This window comes from Larus michahellis, chromosome 2 (assembly GCF_964199755.1).
Source record: "Larus michahellis chromosome 2, bLarMic1.1, whole genome shotgun sequence".
NCBI classification, from domain to species: Eukaryota; Metazoa; Chordata; class Aves; order Charadriiformes; family Laridae; genus Larus; species Larus michahellis.
In genome coordinates this window covers 877,722-903,889 of record NC_133897.1, presented here as the reverse complement: position 1 = coordinate 903,889, position 26,168 = coordinate 877,722, and the positions used below count along the sequence as shown (strand labels likewise).

The 26,168-nt window shown below is 69.2% G+C and overlaps 3 protein-coding genes across 3 annotated transcripts; 1 reads left to right on the top strand and 2 right to left on the bottom strand.

The window, feature by feature from the left end:
• Window positions 1-831: 831 nt before the first annotated feature.
• LOC141738202 (uncharacterized) lies at window positions 832-24,873 on the bottom strand. Its single transcript, XM_074573393.1, has 14 exons — window positions 24,718-24,873; window positions 23,802-23,836; window positions 23,614-23,685; window positions 23,360-23,455; window positions 21,199-23,125; window positions 15,572-16,129; window positions 15,264-15,325; window positions 13,583-13,860; window positions 11,585-11,844; window positions 10,906-11,035; window positions 8,931-9,098; window positions 7,033-7,141; window positions 6,285-6,398; window positions 832-5,139 (listed from the first exon to the last, which is right to left on the bottom strand). Exons 2-14 carry the CDS (start codon window positions 23,827-23,829, stop codon window positions 2,372-2,374), a joined length of 6,570 nt encoding a protein of 2,189 aa, XP_074429494.1. The 5' UTR covers window positions 23,830-23,836; window positions 24,718-24,873; the 3' UTR covers window positions 832-2,371.
• LOC141738522 (retinoic acid receptor responder protein 2-like) lies at window positions 11,447-15,597 on the top strand. Its single transcript, XM_074573802.1, has 5 exons — window positions 11,447-11,767; window positions 13,412-13,516; window positions 13,787-13,891; window positions 15,004-15,146; window positions 15,416-15,597. The coding sequence occupies exons 1-4, from the start codon at window positions 11,603-11,605 to the stop codon at window positions 15,115-15,117; spliced, it is 489 nt and encodes a 162-aa protein (XP_074429903.1). The 5' UTR covers window positions 11,447-11,602; the 3' UTR covers window positions 15,118-15,146; window positions 15,416-15,597.
• Window positions 15,811-18,360, bottom strand: LRRC61 (leucine rich repeat containing 61). The gene is made up of 2 exons (XM_074573799.1): window positions 18,319-18,360; window positions 15,811-17,016 (listed from the first exon to the last, which is right to left on the bottom strand). Exon 2 carries the CDS (start codon window positions 16,971-16,973, stop codon window positions 16,131-16,133), a length of 843 nt encoding a protein of 280 aa, XP_074429900.1. The 5' UTR covers window positions 16,974-17,016; window positions 18,319-18,360; the 3' UTR covers window positions 15,811-16,130.
• Window positions 24,874-26,168: the final 1,295 nt, after the last annotated feature.

The following is a 26,168-nucleotide window of genomic DNA, read 5'->3' as shown; positions in this document are numbered from 1 at the left end:
ACCCCACCCCCCCCCAGCATCCACTCCCCCCCGGCAGCATCATCCCCCCCCCCCCCAGCATCCCCCCCCCCCGAGCAGCATCGCTCCCCCCTCCCCCAGCGTCACCCCCCCACCATCATCCCCTCCTCCCCCACCACCGTGTCCCCCCCCAACATCCCCCCCCGCCCCCAGTATCACCCCATCCCCCCAGCATCGCCCCCCTTCCCCCCCCCCCCCCCCAGCAGCATCCCCCCCTCCCGTGAACCATCGCCCCCCCCCCCCCCGGCAGCATCCCCTGCCCCCCAAACATCGCCCCCCCCCCCCCCTCCAAAGGACACCCCCAACCAAGGACAATGTCACCCCTCCGCTCCCCCCCCCCCCGGGGCCGATCCCCGGATCTGGCCCCAAATTACCCCAAAACCAGAGGAACCGGCCCGGCCGCCCCAGCGGGTCTGGTGGGGACGGGGAGCGCCCAAACCTGGGGGGGGGTCACACAGCACAGCTCTCCCCCCCCCCCCCCCCAAAACTCACCCCACGGTGGGATGCCGGCGTCTCCCCCCCCCCATTTTTCCTGGAGCCCCTTGAGGGACCTGGAAGGGGCTCCAAGGTCCACCCCCCCCCCCCCGGAGCCTTTCTTCTTCCCTGAACCCCCCGAGTTCGGCGGCGACCCCATCCGTTAAACCCCCCCGAGAAAACGAGAAGAGCCAAGCGGACGCGGGGACGAGACCCCCCCCCCCCCCCGCAACCGCCCCCCCCCCGCCACCGTCCCCCTCCCCGCGAGCGCCCCGACCCCGACCCTTCCCAGGAGCCCGCTGTGAGAAAGCCTTTTATTTTAAATAACCTCAACCAGGACCCGAAATGCTGCTGGAGGGGAGGGGAGGGGGTGTCTGCCCCGGGGGGGGGGGGGGGGGGGACACACACGACGACGATGGGGGCTGACGCCCACCCCCAACCTGCCAGATTTTTGGGTGCCGGGACCCCTCTGCCAGGCGGCTCCCACCCGGTTGCTTCGTGTTCCGGTTGTGACCGTCCCGGTGTCCCCCCCTGTCCCCTCCCCAGCCCCGGGGCAGGTGACACCCCCTTAGGATATTTCCCCCCCCAAAAATACGCCGGTGAGTAGCTGGGCAGCGGTAACGCCATCCCTCGCGTCTGCCACCAAGGACACGGTCCCTGCGCCACCGCCGACACGCGGACGACGGGGACGATGGGGACGATGGGGACGACGAGTTTCCGTCCCCGGCCCCGGGATTCGTTTCCCCTTTTGGGATTAAAACGCGCTTCGAAGCCCGACCGTCCTCGGAAGCGCCCGGTTCCCGTTTTCTTCCTCCCCGAGCGCCCGACGAAGCGCTTTTCGCCTGGGAACCGACGACGAGCCGGTGACGAGCCCCCCGGCACGCAACCGCGTTACCTGGGGGGGGGGGGGGGGTGTCACACGCGTTACTCGAGGACCCGAAAGCTGCGAGTCGGAAAAATTATCCACAGAGCAAGCAGAGAAGCACAAGCGACAGCCCCCCCGCCCCCCCCCGCCTCCCCCCTCCCTCCCCAAACTTTCCCCCCCCTCCCCCTCCCCCTGCGCGGCCCCTCCGGACTCGGAGAAGCTTCTCCCGGGTTCCTTTTTTGGAAGCAGAGGTGAGCCGAGACGCTTCCAGGCCGTTTTCCCGGCTGTTTTCCATTTTCCCGGTGGTCATCACCCGACTCTTCCGCTTCGCGCCCCCGTCCCCCCCCCCGCCCAACCACCATCCCGGGGGGAAGCCGGACGCCGCGGCGTTGGCTGGGGAGCATCGGCAAGGAAGCCCCGGCGTCTCTCCCCAGCTCTCCTGGTCTCAGCTCCCCATCCCAAAGCCATCCTTGCGGAACGACGTCCAGGTCGGAAGAGAAGGACGGAGGGTTCTGGGAGAAGCTCTCGGCCCCCCCCGGCTGCCTCCGGGTCTGCGCGTGGAACCCGGGGGGCGGGAGCAGGCAGCCCTGCCCGGCTGCACGCCGGGAGCGGTTTTGAAGCCAACGGATCCCGGATGCCGAGCTCTTCCCGAGCTCTTCCCGCTCCCTACGGTCCGTGCGGCCGCCGCAGGAGCAAAGGCGGCGGATCCGGGATCCTCCTTCCGTTGGGTACGGCTGACGAGACGGAAAGCTGACGCAGCGCGTCCGAGTCCACCCTCTCCTCCTGGCTTCACCCCATCCGAAACCCGCCTGGGGCGTCCTCCGAGCCTCCTCTTCCCGAATCCGCCACCTTATTCCCGAGTCCCCACCACCTTTCCACCGTTCCCTCGGCGCCGGCCTCCTGCGGTCAGCGATCCGGGCATCCCCCGGGCGCCGGCCGCCGCCTCCTTAGGTTTGGTGTCTCTCCGACGAGGAGCAGTCCCTCGCCCGCGGGCAGGTTTTTCGGCCGGCGCCGTTACAAGCAGCTGGGGCAGGGCGAGGGTTTCTCTTCGCCGGGCGCTCTCTCGGGCACTCGCAGGACGCGTTTCTCCTCGAAGCTTCTGCCGCAGGCGCCGTACTTGCCCCAGAGCTCCCCGCGGCAGTCGGGCTGGGGCTTCAGGAGGAGCTGGCGCTGGGCGACGCAGTCGGCGCAGCAGCACTGGGGGGGCAGGCTGGGAGGTTTGGGGCTCAAACCTTCCCCTCCCTCGGTGCATTTACAAGGGCAGGGGCCCGCCGGTCCCTCCTGCGGGTGGTGGGAGCCGGCCACCAGGTGATGGTCTTCCTGCATGAGCTGCAGGAGGATGTCTGCCGCTCCGGAGGGGCTCTCCGGTCTGGTGGGGGGCTGCGCTGTCGGCCGAAGCTCCTCCCGAGCCAAGGATCCGTGAGCAGCTGCGCGGGAGCAGGGGGGGAGCAGCATGCCGGGGGCTTCCGAGGCCTTTCCCAAGGGAGCGCCGCTCCCTTCCGATTCTTCCTGGTGCGCCGGACAGGTTCCCTCGCAGCAGGAGGAGGGGATGGCGCCGGCGTGCGTCCGGCGGTGCCGGAGGAGGTGAGCCTTCTGGCTAAAACCCTTCCCGCACTCGGCGCAGCGGAAGGGCCGCTCGCCGGTGTGGGTCCTCTGGTGAACGGCCAGATTCACCTTCTGCCGGAAGCGCTTGCCGCACTCGGCGCAGGCGTGCGGTCGCTCGCCGGCGTGGCCCTGCCGGTGAAGCTGCAGCTCCCCGTGTTCCTCGAAGGTTTCCCCGCAGAGGGAGCAGGGGTAGGGGCTCCCCGGGTGGGTTTGGAGGCCGGGGGCCTGGCCCGGCTCGTTCTGGGGTCGTTCGGCCGCGTGGACGCGCTGGTGGACCCGCAGGGAGAGTTTGCTCTTGAAGCGTTTGGGACACTCCAGGCAGGTGAAGGGCTGCCTGCCGGTGTGGGTCTTCTGGTGGGCGATGAGGTTGGGCTTCTGGGCGAAGCGTTTGCCGCACTGGGTGCAGGCGAAGGGGCGCTCGCCGGTGTGCGTGCGGTAGTGGGTGACCAGGTTGCCCTTCTGGTTGAAGCGCCGGCCGCAGACGCCGCAGGTGAAGGGCCGCTCGCCGGTGTGGATGCGTTGGTGGGTCACCAGGTTGGTTTTCAGGCTGAACCTCTTCCCGCAGACGTCGCAGCGGTAGGGCCCTCGGCCCCGGTGGTTTTGCCGGTGCTTGACCAACCGCTCGTACTGGGCGAAGCTCCTCCCGCACTCGGGGCACACCCAGGCCCTCCCTTCCGCCACCTTCTCCTGGGGGGTTTTGGGGGACAGCTCGTCGCCGGAGCTTTTCTCGTGCTCGGGGCACGGGTAGGACTTCTGCCCGACGTGGGTCTTCTGGTGGGCCACGAGGGAGAGCCAGAGGCCAAAGCTGTTGCCGCACTGGTTACAGATGAAGGGTTTCTCCGCTCCGGGGGCCGGGGGAGGCGGGGGGGTGGCGTCCCCCAGGACGGGCTGCACCCCCAGGTGCCCCAGGAGGTGCGGGCCGTGGCTGAAGGCTGCCGCGCAACCCCCGGGAGCCTCGGCGGCGGGACCGTGCTGCGGCCGGAGGAGAGTCACCTTCTGGCAAAAGCCCTCCCCGCACTGGACGCAGGGGAAGGTTTGCTCGCCCAGGGGGGGCTGTTGGTGCGGCAGGAGCGGCTCCTTGGGGGGGAAGCTCTTCTCCGTACACGAGTACAGCTCTTGGCCCTCGGGGATCTTCTGAACGGGCAGCGGCGGCATGGGGCTGAAGGGGGCGTCTTGCTCGGGCCCCCCGGGTTGGAGCAGGGTGGGGGCAGCCCCGTAGGGCAGGCCGGCGGCGGGGCTGCGGCCCGGGCAGCGGCGCTGGCGGGGGGCGTGAGTCTTCTGGTGGGCTTTGAGGGAGACTTTGTCCTTGAAGCACTTCTGGCACTGCCCGCAGGGGTAGGGACGGAGGTCCGTGTGGGTGCTCTGGTGCGTCACCAGGTTGGTTTTCTGGGTGAAGCGTTTGCCGCACTGGGTGCAGGCGAAGGGACGCTCCCCCGTGTGCACCCGGTAGTGGGTCACCAGGTTGGTCTTCTGGTTGAAGCTCCGGCCGCAGAGGAAGCAGGTGAAGGGCCGCTCCCCGGTGTGGATCCGGCGGTGGGTGATGAGGTTGGGCTTCTGCCTGAAGCTCTTCCCGCACTCGGGGCAGACGAAAGGGGTGTCCTCCTGGTAATTCCTCTGCTGGGATCGCAGCTTCGGCTTGCTGGAAGCCCCGTCCTCTTGCTCGCCCCCCGCCAGCCCCTTCTCGCCGGCGGCGTGGATGCGTTGGTGGGCCAGGAGGTTGGCCTTCTGGCTGAAGCTCTTGCCGCACTGGGCGCAGGGGAAGGGGCGCTCCCCCGTGTGCACCCGGCGGTGGGTCAGGAGGTTGGGCCGTTGGCTGAAGCTCTTCCCGCAATCCCCGCACCTGTAGGGTTTCTCTCCGGTGTGGATCCTCTCGTGAGTGATGAGGCTTTGCTTCTGGCGGAAACCTTTGCCGCACTGGGCGCAGCGGAAAGGGCCGGCGCCGAGCTGCGGCACCCAACAGGCCACTCGGGTGGAGAGCGGGCTGAGGCCGGCGGCGGCGGCGGCGGCGGCGGTGGCGGCGCCGTCCCTCTCCATGCCCGCCCGCTCGGGAGCACGCTGCCCGCCATGGAACCAGCGGCTGGAACTGCCGGCGGCTGCGGGATAGAGCTCCAGGGAGCCGGCAGCTCCCCCGGGTTTCTCCTCAGGCTGCTCGACTTTATTCACTCGGCCGGGCTCAACTAGATTTCGAAAAGATTCAAGACGTTAATGGCAAGAGTCTTTCGCAGAATCAGAGAATATCTCGAGTTGGAAGGGACCCAGAGGGATCGTGGAGTCCAACTCCCCGCTCCTCGCGGGGCTACTTAAAACTAAATCATTGCGGCTCATCACACCCTCAGGGATGAGAACCCTTCCCAGAGCCCGCTCCACCCCTGACTTGCTGACAGCAGCGCTGGCGGCAGCAGTAGTGGCAAAAACGGGCCCCAAGTGGCTGCGAACTGGCCCCAAATGGCTGCGAACTGGCCCCAAACGGCCATAGACTGGCTCAAAATGGCTGCAAACCGGCCTAAAATGGCCATAGACTGGCCCCAAATGGCTGCAAACTGGCCTAAAATGGTCATAGACTGGCCCCAAATGGCTGCAAACTGGCCTAAAATGGCCATAGACCGGCCCCAAATGGCTGCAAACTGGCCTAAAATGGCCATAGACCGGCCCCAAATGGCTGCAAACTGGCCTAAAATGGTCATAGACCGGCCCCAAATGGCTGCAAACTGGCCTAAAATGGCCATAGACTGGCCCCAAATGGCTGCAAACTGGCCTAAAATGGTCATAGACCGGCCCCAGATGGCTGCAAACTGGCCTAAAATGGTCATAGACCGGCCCCAAATAGTTGCAAACTGGCCTAAAATGGCCATAGACTGGCCCCAGATGGCTGCAAACTGGCCTAAAATGGTCATAGATTGGCCCCAAATGGCTGCAAACTGGCCTAAAATGGTCATAGACCGGCCCCAGATGGCTGCAAACTGGCCTAAAATGGCCATAGACTGGCCCCAGATGGCTGCAAACCGGCCTAAAATGGCCATAGACCGGCCCCAAATGGCTGCAAACTGGCCTAAAATGGCCATAGACCGGCCCCAAATGGCTGCAAACTGGCCTAAAATGGCCATAGACTGGCCACAAATGGCTGCAAACTGGCCTAAAATGCCATAGACCGGCCCCAGATGGCTGCAAACTGGCCTAAAATGGTCATAGACTGGCCCCAGATGGCTGCAAACTGGCCTAAAATGGTCATAGACCGGCCCAAAACGGCCTCTACCCACAAGAGGAAGATTCCCCACCAAGGCCGGCTTGCCACAGCCTCCGCCGGGACGCAGGGAGCACCTACCCGCGCAGGGGCTGACGAGGATCTTGCTCTCCTCCTGCATCTGCTGGCCTTCGGGGTACGGCTCCTCCGACTGTTTAATCCCGAACAAACCACCGGGCTTGAAAAATCTGTAGCCTGGCGGAAGGGAGAAGAGCCGCCGGTCACCGTTAACCGTCACACCGGGAAACACGCGTTCGGCACAGGCCTCGTTAGGCTGGAGCCGCCCGGGCGAATTCACAAATAAGCTAAAATGAAGGAAGCCCGGGGGCATCGCTTTCATCTATTTTAAGCTTCTGCTGCCTGAAGTGTAATTAAAGATAAAAGGAAATACCAGCACCGGGCTCCCTCCTCCTGGCAAGGCGAAAGGTGGGAAGAAGCGCCGTTCCTTGGAAAAACGCCTCTTTCCGTGGTCTTTCGCACGCTCGCCCCCGGTACCCTCAGATCCCGCGTGAGGCTTTTATCACGGGATATCAAAGGCTACCGCAAAAATGCCGTTAATTCCAACCTCCCAAGCAGAAGAGAAGCCTCCATCTTTAGCAGAGGGGCTGAAGGACCTTCTCCAGGCTGGGGATTCCGCATTTGCATACATTTACATACGCTATTTGTGTCACCCCCTGCACCGGCCAAGAGGAGACCGTCGCCGGCAGTCAGTCGGACTCGGTGTTAGGGCAGGACGGGCCGGACTCCGGAGAACACCGCAAACGTGTCCCCGAACCCCTCTCCCGCGTCGGCCAATCCCGCCCGGCGCGGTGCCGTCCCCGACACTCACCTGTGCAGGGGTCGGACGGGATCTCGGCACCCACAGCATCCAGCTCGGGTCCGGCTCTCGGCACCTCGCTCAGCCTGGGGTAAGGGAGCAGGTTCAGGGCGTGGGCGGGCTGGGTCGGGAGAGAGGAGAAGCGTTGTCAGCACGTCGCCACGGCTTTTTTTTTTGGGGGGGGGAGAGGGATTCGTTTCTACGGTTTTTTTTCGGCAGGGCAGTGATGGTCCCCCTGTCCTGGGCACTGGTGAGGCCCCACCTCGAGGGTCGTGTCCAGTTTTGGGCCCCTCACGCCAAGACACAACACGGAGGGGCTGGAGCGAGTCCGGAGAAGGGCAACGGAGCTGGTGAGGGGTCTGGAGCAGGAGTCTTGTGAGGAGCGGCTGAGGGAGCTGGGGGTGTTCAGCCTGGAGAAAAGGGGGCTGAGGGGAGACCTCCTCGCTCTCCACAGCTCCCTGAAAGGAGGGGGTAGCCAGGGGGGGTCGGGCTCTTCTCCCAAGGAACAGGCCATGGGACAAGGGGAAACGGCCTCAAGTTGCGCCAGGGGAGGTTTAGGATGGATATTAGGAAAACTTTCTTCCCCAAAAGGGTTGTGGAGCGTTGGAAGAGGCTGCCCAGGGCAGCGGGGGAGTCGCCATCCCTGGGGGGGGATTTAAAAGCCGGGCAGACGCGGTGCCGAGGGACGCGGGGTAGCGGTGGGCTCGGCAGGGCTGGGCTAACGGTTGGACTCCACCATCTTTTTTTTTTTCCCAACCTCGCTGATTCTGTGATCCGACGGACGGGCGGTGGGCTTTCGGATGAACGCCCAACGCCCACGGGCCGCCACCAGCGAGACCTGCCCCACGGCGAAGGGGGCGTACGCCTCGCCGGGGGTGACACTTTACACACCCGCGCCCTCCGCAAACCCTCGAGGGGGTCCTGGCTCAGCGGGATCACCGCCGAGGCATTCCCCTCGGGCTCCGCATCCGCAACAGCGCAGCCGGCAGAAATCCCAGGCCCTTTTCCCCGCGGAGGGCTGGGAAAAGCTGTCCGGGCACCGGAGGAGGTGGATGGAAGGGCTGGTTCTGCCCAAACGCTGGGCACTGCTGCCCCCGAGCCCCTGGATGCGGCGGGTCGAAATCCCGAAGGCAGCTTCAATCCTTCGGGAAAGGAGCAGGAGCAGGGGGTGCAGGCGGGAAGAGACGCAGGAGGGCAGGACAGGGGCTGGGGGTGACACCTCCCGCTTTGCCACCGGCTTGTTTCGGCGCAGGAAAGCTGCTTCTCCTCCGCGCCTCAGTTTCCCCGTGAGCGTGAGCGTCGCCTGAGAGCGAGCCTCCAGCAGAGCTCCCAACGGGCAGAAGCAAAACGCTCACCACCCCCTCCAAAGAGATCGCTTGGTTCCCAAGCGGATCCCCTCGCCTGGGTGCGATCTCCCAGCCCCGCTCCCCAACCCAGCCGGGATCCGGGACCGAAGGAGGAAATCTCCCGAAGGAGCCAAAGCAGCTTTTCCCGGGAAGCTCGACACCCAATCTGCCCCAGGATTCCTCTCTTCTTCCTTCAAAACCCCTCCGTAGCTTGGCAGGAGCGCGAGGAGAGCAGATGGCAGGAGACAGGGAGCCCAGCCCGCGCTGCCGTAACTTTAAGAAGCGCCAATTTAAAAGAAAAAGTCTCGCAGGGGGGCTCGGGGCGGCTCCTCGGGGCCTCGGTATTTCCAAACGAGGAGGAGAAAAGCACCAGAAAAGCTCCCAGGCCCTGGGAAAACCCCAACGCCCCCCCTTCAAAATGTCAGAGGACGAAAAGAGGGGGTTCCTCCCGCCTGGCGCGGAGGGACGCGGGCAGAGCTGGCCCCGCTCCGGCCTTTCCCTGGGGATGGAGAAGCTGCTGCCCCCCCACCCCCCTCCCCTCCACCTCCCCAAATCCGCGCGTACCTGGGGCGCTCCCCCTGCAGACATGGCTCCCCTCGGGGCCGCCCGGCGAGGGGAGAGGACATCAGCTCCGGGGAGAGAGCGGGGCGGTGGCTGTCCTTCCCCTCCGCCTTCCGCCACCTTCTCCGATCTTCCCCCCCTCGACTTCCTCCAAATGGCTGCTGCGGGTCCCTGGGAGGGCGAGAGAGAGGAGCCGGTGAGCGGGGAGAGCGGCGGGGGCACGCTGGGAGGAGCTGGGCCGCCTCGCCAGAGGCTCCGCTGCCTTCTGTATCCCTCTTCCTCCTCCTCCTCCTCCTCCCAGTTATTTTAGGGGAGAGGAAGGCGCTGACCCCGGGGTCTGGCCCGGATTCATTCTGTTTACGGTAAAAGCTTCCCCGCAGGCAGCGCAGGCAGCGCTACTGGGATTTGTAGTCCAACACCAAGAGGCCCGTCGCCGCACGCCAAGCGTTGCCGGCGGCCTCGAGGACGGGGAACGGCAGCTCCCGGCAGCCGAGAGCCAGCCTGGCGAAAGCAAAGGCACAGCCCGGCCCGCTCCCGTGTCGCGGGGAAGTCCCCCGGTGTCCCCCGCGGCGTCCCTGCCCCAGGGAAGAGGGTCGGAACGGGATGATCTTTCAAGGTCTCTTCCAACCCAAACCAGTCTGTGATTCTACGAAGCGAGGGTCGCCCCGACCAAAATCCCCCCCCCTCCCGCCTCCCCAAAACCCCGTCGGAGATCCACCAGGAAAACGCCTCCTGCCCAGTTTGGGTGGGAAAGGGAAACCTCGCCCGCCTTCTCCGCGGGCGCCCTGGTCCGTCCCCTCCTCTCCGAGCACCCCACGCGGGGCACGGTGCCTCGAGGAGGGGGTTAAGGGGGCAACAACGGCCGCGCCGAGCCCCACATCCCCCCTTTCAAAGCCCCGGCGGCGCTCGGGACGCTTTCAGGAAGGCTCGGCTTTAATCAGAGCTAAAGTTTTGGAAACCGGCTGGCGAGAGGAGCTGGCATCCCAACCCGCCGTGGGGGTGTGCTGCATTCCGGGACTCAGGATCCTCCGGTGCCGACACCCATCAGGGGACACGTCCCGTGGGATCACGGGAGGCGCCTCTCCACCACGCCAAGCCTCGTTAGCTCCTGATCGTTAAGTCCCACCGGGCGCTGACGATCCTGTGGCCGGCTCAGCCCTACTTAACTGGGCCGCGTCGCTCCCCGGGGCCGGTTACGCAGCCGGTGCTGCCGTGGTCAGGCAGGGGTAGAGATGCAGGCAGGGGTGCAGGCAGGGGCAGGGGTGCAGGCAGGGGTGCAGGCAGGGTGCAGGCAGGGGTAGGGGTACAGGCAGGGGTGCAGGCAGGGGCAGGGGTGCAGGCAGGGATGAAGGCAGGGTGCAGGCAGGGGTAGGGGTACAGGCAGGGGTGCAGGCAGGGATGAAGGCAGGGGTGCAGGCAGGGGCTGGGGTGCAGGCAGGGGTAGGGGTACAGGCAGGGGTGCAGGCAGGGATGAAGGCAGGGTGCAGGCAGGGGGGCAGGCAGGGGCTGGGGGGCAGGCAGGGGTGAAGGCAGGGTGCAGGCAGGGGTGAAGGCAGGGGTGTGGGTAGGGGCAGTGGTGCAGGCAGCGGTGCAGGCAGGGGCAGGGGTGCAGGCAGGGGTGAAGGCAGGGTGCAGGCAGGGATGAAGGCAGGGGTGTGGGTAGGGGCAGGGGTGCAGGCAGCGGTGCAGGCAGGGGTGCAGGCAGGGGCAGAGGTGCAGGCAGGGGTGCGGGCAGGGGTGCAGGCAGGGGTAGCGGTGCGGGCAGGGGTTGGGGTGCAGGCAGGGGTGCGGGCAGGGGGGTGGCTGGGGGTACAGGCAGCGGTGTGGGTGCGGGCAGGGCCTCGAGGCCTACTAGGCCTCACCGGAGCCCCACAGGCCCGGCCCCTCACCGTAACCCCGCCACCAGGCCCCGAGGCCTCCCGCCCCCCCCCCCCCCAAACTTCCACCCCCCCACCCCCCCCCCCGCGGAGAAACTCACGGGTGGACGATGTCCCGCCACGCGATGACGTCGTGGCGGCGATGACGTCAACCCGGCGGCGGGAGGAGGAGGAGGAGGAGGAGGAGGAGGAGGAGGCGGCGGAGGCTCCGCCCACCGCTTTCCCGGAGCACTTCCGGGTCAGCCGCGGGTTGGGAGGGGGAGCGGCGGCGGCAGCGCCCCCTGCCGGCACCATCGAGCCGCTCGGCCAGAGCGCCCCCCGGCGCCACCATAGAGTGGCCGTTCCCCCCCGCTACCCCCGCGGTGGGCCAGAGTGTCCCCCTTCCCCCCCCCCCTCAACCTCCCCGCCGCCATTTCCCCCCGCCGCCATTTCCCCGGTACCGGCCCTAACGGGGAGGGGGACGGACACGACACGCACACACAAACACAGGGACACGGCGGGGGGGGGAAGGGACACCGCGGGAGGGGGGGGGGGGGGGGGATGGGGACACCGTGGCCCGTTGGACTTTGGTTTGGGGACTTTAGTCCTTCCGCCACCCCCCTCCCCCGCCTCCCGCTCCCGGGGAGGGGGGGGGGGGGGGGGGGGAGGAGGCCTGGCCGCCCCCGGGGGCGGAAAAAGAGGGCAGTTCCCAGGAAATCGGTTAATGACCGAGCGCAGCCCCGTTCCGTGAGGCTCGCCGGGGTCAGGCAGCCCTTTTTCCCCCCCCCCCCTTCCCCCAACCCCGGCCCGGCCGCAGGGATGAGGTTCCCGCTAGCCCTCTGCCTGGGCCTGGTGGCCATGGTGGCCGCCGGCCCCTCGCCGCTGCAGCGGCGGGTGGTGCGGGAGGTGCTGGAGGCCTTCCATGGCCGCAGCAGCGTCCAGGCCCTCTTCAGGGAGCGGGCGGTGGAGGGGGTTGTGGAGAGGGTGCGTGAGCCGGGGGGGGTGGGGGTGTGTGTGCGGGGGGGGGGGGTTGGATGGCGGCCGAAGGCCTGGGCCGGGACCTGGGGGGGTCGGGGTGTCACGGAGGGAGGGGGCGGTGGGTGCTGGGGTGTCCCGGAGCGGGGAGTTGGGTGCTGGGGTGTCACGGAGGAAGGGGGGCAGTGCCAGGGTGTCATGGGGGGGGGGGTGCTGGGGTGTCCTGGAGGGGGGGGGGGGTGGGGGGGTGGGCGTTGGGGTGTCATGGAGGGGTGACAGTGGGTGCTGGCGTGTCCCGGAGGGGGAACTGGGTGCTGGGGTGTCACAGAGAAGGTGTTGGTGGGTGTCAGGGTGTCCTGGAGGGAGGGGATGGGTGCTGGGGTGTCATGGAGGGGTGACGGTGGGTGCTGGGGTGTCATGGGGGGGGTGCTGGGGTGGCCCACAGGGAGGTGACGTGGGTGCTGGGGTGTCACAGAGAAGGTGTTGGTGGGTGTCAGGGTGTCCTGGAGGGAGGGGATGGGTGCTGGGGTGTCATGGAGGGGTGACGGTGGGTGCTGGGGTGTCATGGGGGGGGTGCTGGGGTGGCCCACAGGGAGGTGACGTGGGTGCTGGGGTGTCACAGAGAAGGTGTTGGTGGGTGTCAGGGTGTCACGGAGGGAGGGGATGGGTGCTGGGGTGTCATGGAGGGGTGACGGTGGGTGCTGGGGTGTCATGGGGGGGGTGCTGAGGTGGCCCACAGGGAGGTGACATGGGTGCTGGGGTGTCACAGAGAAGGTGTTGGTGGGTGTCAGGGTGTCACGGAGGGAGGGGGTGGGTGCTGGGGTGTCACAGAGAAGGTGTTGGTGGGTGTCAGGGTGTCCCGGGGGGAGGGGATGGGTGCTGGGGTGTCATGGAGGGGTGACGGTGGGTGCTGGGGTGGCCCACAGGGAGGTGACGTGGGTGCTGGGGTGTCTGGTGGGTGTCAGGGTGTCACGGACGGAGGGGATGGGTGCTGGGGTGTCCCAGAGGGAGGGGATGGTGGATGCCTGGGTGTCATGGAGGGGGGGTGGGTGCTGGGGTGTCACAGAAGAGGTGTTGGTGGGTGCCAGGAGGTGCCCTGTCACAGAGTGGGGGGGGGTCTGGGTGCTGGGGTGTCCCAGAAGGAGGGGACGGTGGGTGCTGCGGTTTCATGGAGGGGGTGGTGGGTGCCGGGGTGTCAGGAGAGGAGGGGATCGGTGGCGGGGTGTCACGGAGGGAGGGGACGGTGGGTGCTGGGGTGTCATGGAAGAGGGGACAGCGGGTGCCGGGGTGTCGCAGAGGAGGGGACAGCGGGTGCCGGGGCATCGTGGAGGGAGGGGTGGTGGGTGCTGGGGTGTCCCAGAGCCGGGAGGTGGCTGGGTGTGGGGACAGACCCGTTGGCAGGGACGGAGCAGGCCGGTCACTGGGGACAGGGAGGGCAGGGGCTGGCGGGGCTCAGCTACTCATTAACCCGCGGTGGCCACGGGGCCAGCGGCTGCTGGTGCCCGGCCATCGCGGCGCAGCCGGGAGCACCGACGGCTGGGATGCTCCCGTTCCTCGGGAGGGGCTGGGGATTCCAGGGACCCTCCGGTTCGGGCCGCCGGCCCGTGTTGGGAGCCGCCGGCGGCTGACGGCCTGTCCCCCTTGTCCCCCCAGGAAGATCCCTCGGGGACGTTTGTCCAGCTGCGGCTCAGCCTGGTGCAGACGGCCTGCGGCAAGCGGGCACCACGGCCCCAGAACTGCCGCACCCTGGAGAACCGGGTGAGTCGGGGACGCCGGACGCCACGGCCCCTTCCCTGGGGGTCACATCCCGTGGGGACAGCGCACCTCTGCCTCCCCCGGACACCCCCCGTCCCCCCCGCCCTCCATCCCCTCCGCCGTGCTGCCGCCTGTGCCGGGGAGGTGGCGGTGGTTCCTGGCAGCGGCGGTGTGGCGTGGATGTCCCCAGGCCCGGCAGGGCAGGGGGCTGGCCGGGAGGCGGCGGGTGTCCCCCGGGGGAGCGGGTGGTGACAGGCCCTGCTGTGTCCCCAGAGGAAGCCTGTCTGCGTGGCTTGCTACAAGTTTGACCACGGCGATGTCCCCAAGGTGCTGGACAAGTACCACAACTGCGGCCCCAGCCATCACATGGCGGTGAAGGTGAGTTTGTCCCCTGGGCTACCGGCGCGGGTCCCCGCTGGCTCGGGATGCCCTGGTGGCTGCCAGCCCCTGCCGTGACCCTTGTGGTGCCAAGATGGGTCCCCACCAACTGCCAGGACGCTCCTGGTGCCGTGGTGGGTGCCAGTCCCTGCCAGGACCCTCGCGGTGCTGTGATGGGTCCCCACCAGCTGCCAGGACCCTTGTGGTGCCGTGGTGGGTGTGAGTCCCCGCTGGGCCCCTCGCGGTGCCGTGGTGGGTCCCCACCAACTGCCAGGACCCTCCTGGTGCCGTGGTGGGTGCCAGCCGCCACCGGGCCCCTTGTGGTGCCATGATGGGTCCCCACCAGCTGCCAGGACCCTCCTGGTGCCATGGTGGGTGCCAGTCCCTGCCAGGACCCTCGCGGTGCTGTGATGGGTCCCCACCAGCTGCCAGGACCCTCCTGGTGCCGTGGTGGGTGTGAGTCCCCACCGGACCCTCGTGGTGCCGTGATGGGTCCCCACCAACTGCCAGGACCCTCCTGGTGCCGTGGTGGGTGCCAGCCCCCACTGGGACCCTTGTGGTGCCGTGGTGGGTGCCAGCCCCTCCCGTGACCCTTGCGGTGCTCTGGTGGGTGCCAGCCGCCACCGGGCCCCTTGTGGTGCCATGATGGGTCCCCACCAACTGCCAGCACCCTCACGGTGCCATGGTGGGTGCCAGCCCCCGCCGGGACTCTTGTGGTGCCAAGATGGGTCCCCACCAGCTGCCAGGACCCTCCTGGTGCCGTGGTGGGTCCCAGCTCCCACTGGGACCCTTGTGGTGCCGTGGTGGGTGCCAGCCCCCACCGGGCCCCTCGCGGTGCTGTGATGGGTCCCCACCAGCTGCCAGGACCCTCCTGGTGCCGTGGTGGGTGCCAGCCCCTGCCGGGACCCTCCTGGTGCCATGGTGGGTGCCAGTCCCCACTGGGACCCTCACGGTGCCGTGGTGGGTCCCCACTGGCTTCCAGGGCCCTCGTGATGGTGTGGTGGGTGCCAGCCCCCGCTGGGACCCTCCTGGTGCCATGGTGGGTGCCAGTCCCTGCCAGGACCCTCGCGGTGCCGTGGTGGGTGCCAGCCCCCCCCTCCTCTGCCCCACAGGAGATCAAGCAGCGCGACGAGGCGGAGTGCCGGGCGGTGGAAGAGGCCGGCAAGGCGACGGACGCGCTCTACCTCCCCGGCATGTACGCCTTCTCCATGGGGCTGCCAGCTTAGGTGGCCGGACGTCCCCACGTCCCCACACGGTAGGTGCTGGCGACCGGGGGGCTGGGTGGGGGACACGCAGCCCCGCCGGGGTCCCCCCCCCCCGCCACGGTGCTGGGGGCTGTCCTTGGCTGGGAGAACACCCCCCCACGCCACACCAAGGACGTCTCCAGCCAGGTCTGCCGCCTCCGGGGCGCGCTGGCCCTGGGGAGCGCTGGCCCTGGGGACAGGGACAAAGTCACGGGGGGGGGTGTGTGCGTGTGGGGGGGGTTCCTCCTGCCACCAGCCCCTCCCTGTGTCCCCTCTCCAGGCCCACCGCCAGCCCCGAGGAGACGGAACGCTGCCGCAGGGGACTGGCCCGTCCTCCCCCCGCCCTGCGCCTGCCGCCCCCCCAGCACCGCGTCACCGACGGAGGGTCCTGGATGCGTGCGTGTGTGTGTCCCCCCCCCGCCGCCCCCCAGCTCACCAGTAAACCCCAGCTCTGGCTCCTGCTATCTCCGCTGTTATTCCCACCGGGGATCGTGGGAGGGGGCTCAGCCCCACGTCCCGCCTGTTGCGGGGGCTCCGTGCCAGCTCCGCCACCGGCTGCGTCACCCCCCTTGTCCCTTGTCCCAGGAGGAGGGACGGGGACGCGGTGGGTCCAGGCAGAGCAATGGGTAGAGGCGAGTCCCGGCCCCGGGCCCAGGACGATGCGGTAGAGAGGGATTTTTGAGGACGGCACGCCTTTACTGCACAACCTCGCCACGTCCCCCGGTCCCCCACGATGTCACCTGTCCCCAGCCGCGGCCTCCCCAGCCCCACAAGTCTCCCCTCCGGGCTGGAGAACTCGGGGATGGCTCCAAATTCCCTAAGGACATCTCTGCTCCTGCCCCCGTTCCCCATCCCGGAGCCCCCGGGGTTGATGGCGTGTCCCTGGCTATGTCCGTTGCTGCTCCGGATTCCTCGCGGCTCCTCCGGCGTCCTCTTCGGTGACGGCGGTTCCAGGGTGGTGGGTGGCATGGGGACCGGGGCCGGGATCTCGTGGCTCAGAAGACGAAGGAATTGGGGTCGGGGCGGCTGCTGAGCGCCCGTTCCGCCTGGGCGATGGTGTCGTCGGCGCGCCGGCTCAGCTCCCGGCATTCCTGCAGCACTTCCCCGAACTGCTTGTAGGCTTCTTCCATGATGGAGCTACGCCGGGGCGGCCGCGGTTCCCAAAAACCCGCTTCCACCCAAGGCTGAGCCGCTCGAGGCGCTTCCGGACCGGCGCCGGCGTTGCCGCCGCCGCCACGTCCCAGCGAGCTGTCGAGATCCCGGCAAAGCTGGTAAAACTCGCTCCCGCGACCCGACAACCGCTCGCCGTCGATGGCTTTGAGGCCGGGGAACATGTCGGCCAAAGCGGCGCGATACGCCGGGGCGGTGACGCAGAGGGGGTTGGCCAAACGGGCGAGGGGATCGCGGAGGCGCAGGCTCTCCAGGCGCCGCAGCCCCGTCAGGCACCGCAGCTGCTGGAGGCTGCTCACCCGGTTGCCGGCTACGTTGAGGCTTTGGAGATTTTGGCAAGAACCCAGGGGTTCCAGGCTGGCCACGCGATTCCGGGCCAGGTTGAGGACGGTGAGGGATTTGAGGGAAGCCAAAGGACCCAACTGGGCGATGGCGTTGCCGGAAAGGTCCAGCCATTCCAGGTTGGCGCAGTCGCCCAGGCAGCCCAGGTGGGCGATGCCGCGGCCCCGCAGCCGCAGCAGCAGGATGGACTCCAGGGCGAACTCCCCCGTGCTGGCCTTCAGCAGCTGGGGGGTGATGCGCACCCCCTCCTCCTCCTCCTCCTCCTCCTCTTCCTCCTCCTCCTCCTCCTCCTCCTCCTCCTCACCCGTCTCCTCGCGCCCCTCCATCCTGGATGGGGGGGTGGGACACGGATCCGCTCGGGTCCCGCAGCTGCGGGGGGACAGAGAGTGAGGGGACCCCGGCACGGCTCAGGCACGGCTTGGCTGTGGGGGGCCCTGGGGTGCGGGGACACGTGTGGGGCTCAGCCGCGGGGTGCCCTGGGGTGTGGGGCACATCCGTGGGGTGTCCTGGGGGTGCAGGGACACACGTGGGGCACAGCTGTGGGGGGGTCTTGGGGGTGCGGGGACACGTGTGGGCACAGCCGTGGGGGGTCTTGGGGTGCAGGGACACGTGTGGGGCACAGCCATGGGGGGGCTTGGTGTGCGGGGACACGTGTGGGGCACACCTGTGGGGGGCCTTAGGGTGTGGGGACACGTGTGGGGCACAGCCGTGGGGGGGCTTGGGGTGTGGGGCTCACCCGCAGGGTGCCTTGGGGTGCCCTGGGGTGTGGGGCACATCCGTGGGGTGTCCTGGGGGTGCAGGGACATGTGTGGGGCACATCTGTGGGGGGCCTTAGGGTGTGGGGACACGTGTGGGGCACAGCCGTGGGGGGGCTTGGGGTGTGGGGCTCACCCGCAGGGTGCCTTGGGGTGCCCTGGGGTGTGGGGCACATCCGTGGGGTGTCCTGGGGGTGCAGGGACACACGTGGGGCACAGCCATGGGGGGGTCTTGGGGTGCGGGGACATGTGTGGGGCACACCTGTGGGGGGCCTTAGGGTGTGGGGACACATGTGGGGCACAGCCGTGGGGGGTCTTGGGGTGCGGGGACACGTGTGGGGCACAGCCATGGGGGGTCTTGGGGTGCGGGGACACGTGTGGGGCACAGCCATGGGGGGCCTTGGGGTGCCCTGGGGTGTGGGGCACATCCGTGGTGTGTCCTGGGGGTGCAGGGACATGTGTGGGGCACATCTGTGGGGGGCCTTAGTGTGTGGGGACACATGTGGGGCACAGCCATGGGGGGGCCCCGGGGTGTGGGGACACGCGTGGGGCTCACCCATGGGGGGGGCCCTGGGGTGTGGGGCGCATCCGTGGGGGACACATGGGTGTCCAGAGACTGTGGGTCACCCTGGGGGGGGGGACGGACGGGACGGACATGTGTGGGGCACATCTGTGGGGTGCCCTGGGGTGTGGGGGGGGGCACGCGTGGGGCTCAGCCGGGGGGGGGGGGTGCGTCGGGGTGTGGGGCACACCGGGGGGGGGGCACAGGGACAGGCATGGGGCAGGCGGTGGGGCGTCCTGGGGGGTGCGGGGACACGCGTGGGGCCCGTGGGGAGCCCCCCATCTCCCCCCCCCCCCCCGGCTCCTCCCGGTGGCCCCCCCCGGTCCTTCCCCCCCCCCCCCCGCCCGCACTCACCGCACGGCGGCTCCCGGCGGCCCCCGCGGCCCCGCCCACCGTTGCCATGGAGACGGGCGAGCGCCCCGCCCCCCCCCCCCCCCCGACCGGGAATAACGGGAGCGGGAGCGGGAATGGGGGCGGGAATGGGGGCGGGCACCCTACCGGGGACAGCGGGACATGGGTGGGGGCACCGCGCCCCCCACCCCCCGCCAGGCTCCGGCATCGCCGTTCACACACACCCCCCCCGGGTCCGGGTGGAAGGGACGGAGGGAGGGATGGAGGGATGGAGACGGAGGGATGGAGGGATGGATGGAGGGAGGGATGGATGGATGGAGGGATGGAGGGATGAATGGATAGAGATGGGTGGATGGAGACGGATGATGAAGGGATGGATGGACGGATGGATGGATGGAGGGATGGATGAAGGGATGGATGGAGGGAGGGATGGATGGATGAAGGGATGAAGGGATGAATGGATAGGGATGGGTGGATGGAGACGGATGATGAAGGGAGGGATGGATGGAGGGATGGATGAAGGGATGGATGGAGGGATGAATGGATGGATGGGTGGATGGATGAAGGGATGGAGGGATGGATGAAGGGATGAATGGATAGAGATGGGTGGATGGAGATGGATGATGAAGGGAAGGATGGATGGAGATGGGTGGATGGAGGGATGGATGGAGATGGGTGGATGAAGGGATGAAGGGATGGATGGATGAAGGGAGGGGTGGATGGAGGGATGGATGAAGGGATGGATGGATGGAGGGATGGAGATGGATGGACGGAGGGATGGATGAAGGGATGGAGGGATGGAGAGATGGAGATGGATGGATGGAGGGATGGATGAAGGGATGGAGGGATGGATGGATGGATGGATGGGTGGATGGGTGAAGGGATGGAGGGAGATGGGTGGCTGGAGGGATGGCTGGAGGGATGGATGGATGGAGATGGGTGGACGGAGGGATGGATGGAGATAGATGGAGGTATGGAAGGATGGATGGAAGGACAGATGAATGGATGGATGGAGGGATGGATGATGGAGGGATGGATGGATGGAGATGGGTGGATGGAGGGATGGATGGAGAGAGATGGGTGGATGGAGGGATGGATGGAAGGACAGATGGATGGATGGAGGGATGGATGGACGATGGATGGATGGAGGGATGGATGGAGGGATGGATGGAGGGATGGATGATGGAGGGATGGATGGATGGAGATGGGTGGATGGAGGGATGGATGGAGATAGATGGAGGTATGGAAGGATGGATGGAAGGACAGATGGAGGGATGGAGGGATGGATGGAGGGATGGATGGAGGGATGGCAAGCCGGACTGGTGGATGGGATAGGGGCCAGAGGGACACAGTGACGGCCAGCCAGCCAGCAGGACAAATGGCTGGGCAGCCGGGCAGAAGGCCGGTGGGACGGTGGTGTGCTCCAGGCCCCACACCTCTCACCGGCGCCGTGCCACGCTGGGGACCGGGCGTCGGGCAGGGACCTCGGTCCCTGCTGCTGGCAACGGCGGTGGGGGCAGGGCCGAGGTGGCACCGGGGCCTCTGCCATGGCAACATCCCCAGGCCATGGCCAAGCCTGCACCCGTGGTGACCACTAACCCCAAGATGTCCCCATGGCCATGCCCGCACCCGTGGTGACCGCTGTCCCCAAGATGTCCCCATGGCCATGCCCGCACCCGTGGTGACCGCTGTCCCCAAGATGTCCCCACGCCATGGCCATGCCTGCACCCGCTGCAACTGGTGTCCCCAAGATGTCCCCATGCCATGGCCATGCCTGCACCCGTGGTGACCACTGTCCCCAAGATGTCCCCACGCCATGGCCATGCCTGCACCTGTGGTGACCACTGTCCCCAAGATGTCCCCATGCCACGGCCATGCCTGCACCCGTGGTGACCACTGTCCCCAAGATGTCCCCATGGCCATGCTCACACCCTTGGTGGCCAGTGTCCCCAAGATGTCCCCATGCCATGGCCATGCCTGCACCCGTGGTGACCGCTGTCCCCAAGATGTCCCCAAGATGTCCCCATGGCCATGCCTGCACCCATGGTGACCGCTGTCCCCAAGATGCCCCCATGCCATGGCCATGCCTGTACCCCTGGTGACCGCTGTCCCCAAGATGTCCCCAAGATGTCCCCATGGCCATGCCTGCACCCGTGGTGACCGCTGTCCCCAAGATGTCCCCAAGATGTCCCCATGGCCATGCCTGTACCCCTGGTGACCGCTGTCCCCAAGATGTCCCCATGGCCATGCCCACACCTGTGGTGGCTGGTGTCCCCAAGATGTCCCCATGCCATGGCCATGCCTGTACCCCTGGTGACCACTGTCCCCAAGACGCCCCATGGACATGCCCGCACCCGTGGTGACCGCTGTCCCCGAGACGTCCCCATGGCCATGCCCGCCGTGCCGGCGGCTCTGCCGCCCCGCCCCACCCTTCTCGCTCTGAGACGCCCCTTTGGAAAGTTCAACAGAACCCGGTTTATTGGCAGTTTCGGTTGGTTCCCACCCAGCGGAGCCCCCGGGGGGGGGCGGGGGGGGGGGGTCAGTGTCCCTCTGCCCCACAGCCCCGCCGACTGGCACCGCCGTGGGGAGAGACCCCCCCCCCCTTCTCCTGGGGACGGGATGGGGGTCCCCCAATTCACCCCGCGCCGGCCCCGGCACAGAGCTTGGCGCAGCCCAGTCCTTGCTTGCGGGGGGGTGGGGGGGAGGGTATTTTAAGTCCATTTCAGAGTTTTTCAGAGTTTCGGTTTTGCCACCGGCCACCGGCCCCGCCCCGGCCACCGCGCTCCGTGCCGGGCAGGACCCGCAGTGAGCCCCGAGGGAGGGCGCTGAGGACACGAGCGTCGCTGGGAGCCACCGGGGTCCCCGGCACGTCCCGGCGCTCAGGGACAGAGGGCGGCGGGGGCCGGCCACCTCCGCTGGGGGACGGCTGCGGCGGTGGGGATGGCGGCGGCGGGGATGGCGGCGGAGGTCATGGCGGCGGGGACGGCGGTGGTGGGGACGGTGAAGGCGGGGACGGTGGCGGAGGTGACGGTGGCGGTGGGGATGGTGATGGCGGGGACGGTGAAGGCGGGGATGGCGGCGGAGGCGATGCCGGCGGCAGGGGTGGCGGCGGGGATGGTGATGGCGGGGATGGTGAACGTGGGCACGGCGGCGGCGGGGACGGTGGCGTTGGAGATGGCGTTGGGGATGGCGAAGGCGGGGATGGTGGCGGAGGTCACGGCGGTGGTGCAGACGGTGGTGGAGAGGGTGGCGTTGGGGCCGGTGGCGGGGCCGGTGGCGGCGGGGATGGTGATGGCGGGGATGGCGAAGGCGGGGATGGCGGCGGAGGTCACGGTGGCGGTGGGGATGGCGATGGCAGGGATGGTGAAGGCGGGGACGGTGGCGGAGCTCGTGGCGGCGGTGCGGCCGGTGGCGTCGGGGATGGTGATGGCGGGGATGGTGAAGGCGGGGATGGCGGCGGCGGCGGGGGGCACGGCGGCGGGGGGGGCGTGGGTGCGCTCGTGGCGCAGCAGGTGGGTTTTGCGGCTGAAGCTCTTGCCGCACTGGGTGCAGATGTAGGGCCGGTGGCCGGTGTGCACCGCCTGGTGCCGCCCCAGGTTGGTCTTGGAGCTGAAGCGCTTGCCGCACTGGGCGCAGGCGTGGGGCCGGGTGCCGGTGTGCACCGCCTGGTGCCGCTCCAGGTGGGATTTTCGGCTGAAGCCCCTTCCGCACTGCTGGCAGGAGAAAGGGCGGGCGCCGGCGTGGGCCTTGGCGTGGGCGAGGAGGTTGGGGCGGGAACCGAAGCGGCGGCCGCACTGCGGGCAGGGGAAGGGCCGCTCGCCCGTGTGCACCCGCAGGTGCCGCAGGAGGTGCTGGTTGTGGGCGAAGGCGCGGGGGCAGTGGGGGCAGGCGAAGGGCCGCTCGCCCGTGTGGGTGCGCTGGTGGCTGGCCAGGTTGGGCTTGTGGCTGAAGGTCTTCTCGCAGTGGGGGCAAGCGTAGGGCTTCAGCCCCATGTGGCCCCGCAGGTGCGCCGTCAGGTGCCGCTTGTCGCTAAAGCCCCGGCCGCACTCGGCGCAGGCGAAAGGGCGTCCCTCCCGGTGGAGCCGGCGGTGAGACGCCAGGTTTTTCTTCCAGCTGAAGTTTTTCCCGCATTCCGGGCAAGGGAAAGGTTTCTCCTCGGATGCCACCTCCTCGTCTCCGGCTCCCGGCGTCGGTTCGGCGTGGAGCTGCTGGTGCCGGAGGAGATGCTGTTTGTGGGCGAAGCAACGGCCGCAACGGGCGCAGGGGAAGGGGCGTTCGCCGGTGTGGGTGCGCTGGTGCCGGACCAGGTGGGTTTTCTTCCGGAAGCGTCGGCCGCATTCGGGGCAGGGGAAGGGTCTTTCCCCCGTGTGGGTCTTCTGGTGGGAGCGGAGGTGGATCTTCTGGCGGAACCGGCGGCCGCACTGGCCGCAGGGGAAGGGCCGCTCGCCCGTGTGCACCCGCAGGTGCCGGGTGAGGTGAGCCTTCTTCCCGAAGCCCTTCCCGCACTGGCCGCAGGCGAAGGGACGCGGGGGGGTCCCGCAGCCCCCGCAGGGACGGCTTTCGCCCTCCTCCGATCCCAGCCGCCCGTGGAAGAACCCGTCGCAGCCGTCGACGCCGCGCGGCCAGGGCGGCACGGCGAAGGCGGGCAGCTCGCCGTAGCCCAGCTCCTCCGGGCACGGCTCCTCCGGTTTGCAGGCACCGGGGGGGAACGACGGCTCGGCCGGGGGCTGCCCCGCCAGCAGGGTTTCGGCGCCGGCCGGCCATTCTTCATACTCTTCCTCCACCTTCACCTTCCTCACCAGCCAGTCCTCTGCGGGGACAGAGGGACGGTCGGGGCGGCGGGGACGTGCCCGCTGTGTGTCCCCCCCCCCCCGCCCGCCTCCCTGTCCCGGCACCGCCACCGGCGATGGAGCGACCGTCACCGTGCGTCCCCCCGCAGTGTGCCGGGGGGGGGGAGATGGCATGGCGGGGGGGGTCTGTGGCCGCAGCTCGTGGCCGTGCCACGCCACGCGGTGCCGGCGCTGGCGGCGCGTTGCCCCCTCACCTGAGCAGCCGTGCTCCAGCCCCCCCCCGGGCTCCCCCGTCGCCCCCGGCTCCTCGCCGTCGGGCATCGCCTCCGCCTTGGGGACCACCGACCCCCCTGGGGGAGACAAAAGGGGGGGGGGGGGCAAAGCCAGCGTCGTCCCCCACCTCCGGGATGGCCCCTCGCCCTGCGGGGACCCCGGGAGCCGGGGCTGGGGGGGGGGACACGGGGTTGGGGGGGGACACAGGGACAGGCAGGACCACCTTGGCACCCACCTGGGCCGGCGCAGCTCGACGCCTCCGTCTCCTCCGCCTGCGGCACCGGCTCCGGCTTCACCGCGGGGGACCCTGCGCGGGAGGGGGACGCGGTTGACCCCCCCCCACCCCCCCACCATGGCTCCCACCGGGACCCTTCCCGGGGTGGTCCCGTTCCCCCAACACCCCCCGCCCCCCCCGGTGCGTACCCAGGGTGCGCAGGACATCCAGGCTCATGGCGCGGCTGCGAGGGTCGCGGGGGGGGGGGGGGTCAACCGGGGAGACCCCCCCCCCACCCCAAGATGTATGAGGGGGGGTCCCCGCCCTTCCCATCCCCCCATCACCCCCCGTTGCCCCCCCATACCCTCACCCAAGCCCTTCTTGTCCCCCCCCCCCGCCCCTAACACTGTCCCTCCATTACTCTTCCCTTCCCGGTCCGCAACCCCCCCCTCCCCGGCCACCGCCATCCTGTCCCGCCCCCCCCCCCGGCCCCCCCCTCCCGGTTCCGCCCCTCCCGGTTCTCCCCCACCCTTCCTGCCCCCCTGCCCTCCCCCGCCTTCCTGATCCCCCCCCCTCCCCGGGTCCCCCCCCCCCTTTCCACCCTTCCTGTCCCCCCAAAGCCACTGTCTCCCCCCCCGGTTCTTCTCCCCCCCCCCCCCCCCCATTCCTGCCCCCTAAAACCACCGCCCCTCCCGCCCCCCCCATTCCTGACCCCTAAAACCACCGCCCCTCCCGCCCCCCCCCATTCCTGACCCCCTCCGGTTCCCCCCCACCTCCTTCCCGCACCCCCCCGGTTCTCCCCCCCCTCTTCGTGCCCCCCCTCCCCCCCCCGCCCCCTGTCCCTCCCCGGTCCCGCCCCCCCCTCCCCTTCCTGCCCCCCCCCCCACCGCGGTCCCCCCCATCCTTCCTGCCCCCCCCCCAAAGCCACAGCCCCTCCCCCCCCCCCCCGGTGTCCCCGTCCCCCCCCCGCGTTCCCGGTGCCCTCCCTTGCCTCCCCCGCCGGGCCCCGATCCCGGTCCCGATCCCGATCCCGGTCCCGCCCGTCACCGTGGCCTCGGGGCTGGGGGGGGGGGGGCGGGATCCGGGGGCAGGGGGGGGGGTGTCGGCCCCTCCCGCCGCCCCTACCTGCTCCGCCGCCGCCGCCGCCGCCGGTCCCCGCCTCCCCCGCGGTGGCCGCCGGTCCCCCCGCCCCCGCCGGGCTCCCCCCCCCACCCCCCCGCGGGGTCCCGCTGGGATACCGGGATATCGGGAGACCGGGATATATCGGGAACCGGGACTACATCTCCCGGCAGCCCGGCCCCCCCCCGCCCCAACCCCGCACCGCCCCCCGCCCGCCCCCCGGGACGTACCGAGCTGTGCCGGGTCATGGCCCCCCCCCCCCCCGCACCGAGCCGTGTCCGTGTCCCCCCCCTCACCGATCCGTGTCGTCCCCCCCCCCCCCTCCCCGGCACCGAGCCCTGCCGCGACCCCCCCGAGAACCGGGTGTGTCCCCCCCCACCCCCGGGGTCAGGGGAGGGGGGACGCGGGGGGGGACATGGGACAGGGAGATGGGGACATGGGGGGGACGGGGGGGACACATGGGACAGGGAGATGATGGGGACATGGGGGGGACGGAGGGGGGGACATGGGACAGGGAAGTGGGGACATGGGGGGACGGGGGGGACGACATGGGACAGCGAGATGGGGACATGGGGGGGACGGGGGGGGGGACATGGGTCGGGGAAGTGGGGACATGGGGGGCATGAGGGGACACATGGGACAGGGAGATGATGGGGACATGGGGGGACACAGGGGGGGACATGGGACAGGGAGGGGGGGACATGGGGGGACATGGGACAGGGAGATGGGGATGGGGGACACGGGGGGGGACATGGGACAGGGAGATGAGGACGTGGGGTGACGGGGGGGACATGGGACAGGGAAGTGGGGACATGGGGACATGGGGGGACACTGGGACAGGAACGGGGGACGTGAAGGGGGGACATAGGACAGGGAGAGTGGGGACGTGGGGGGACACAGCTGTGAGGATGGAGGTGGTGTGGGGACAAGGGAGGGGACACGGGGGGACACTGTCGCGGGGATGGAGGCAGTTGCGGGGACGTGGGGGGGACACAGGACAGGGAGAGGGGGACACGGGGGGGTGACAGGGGGGCAGGGCGGACATGGCAGGGGACAAGGAAGAGGGACGTGGGGACACAGGGAGACACAGCCGCCGTGGGGATGGAGGTGGTGTGGGGACACCGGGGGGGGACACATGGGGCAGGGAGATGGCGACGGGGGGACACGGCGGGGGGGGACACGGGACAGGGAAGTGGGGACACAGGGGGACGCAGGGGGACACACGGGACGGGGAGATGAGGACACGGGGGGACAAGGGACAGGGAGAGGGGGACACGGGGGGACACAGCCGTGGGGCTGGCAGCGCGCGGGGGCGATGCCCTTGGGCCGGGGGGGGGGACGGGGACGGGGACATTCCTGGGAGGGGACGAGCGGGACCAGGACACGGGGGTCACGGCACATCCGTGTCACCGGAGAGGGGGGGGGTGGCATATCCGGGCCGTATCCTGGTCCAGCTG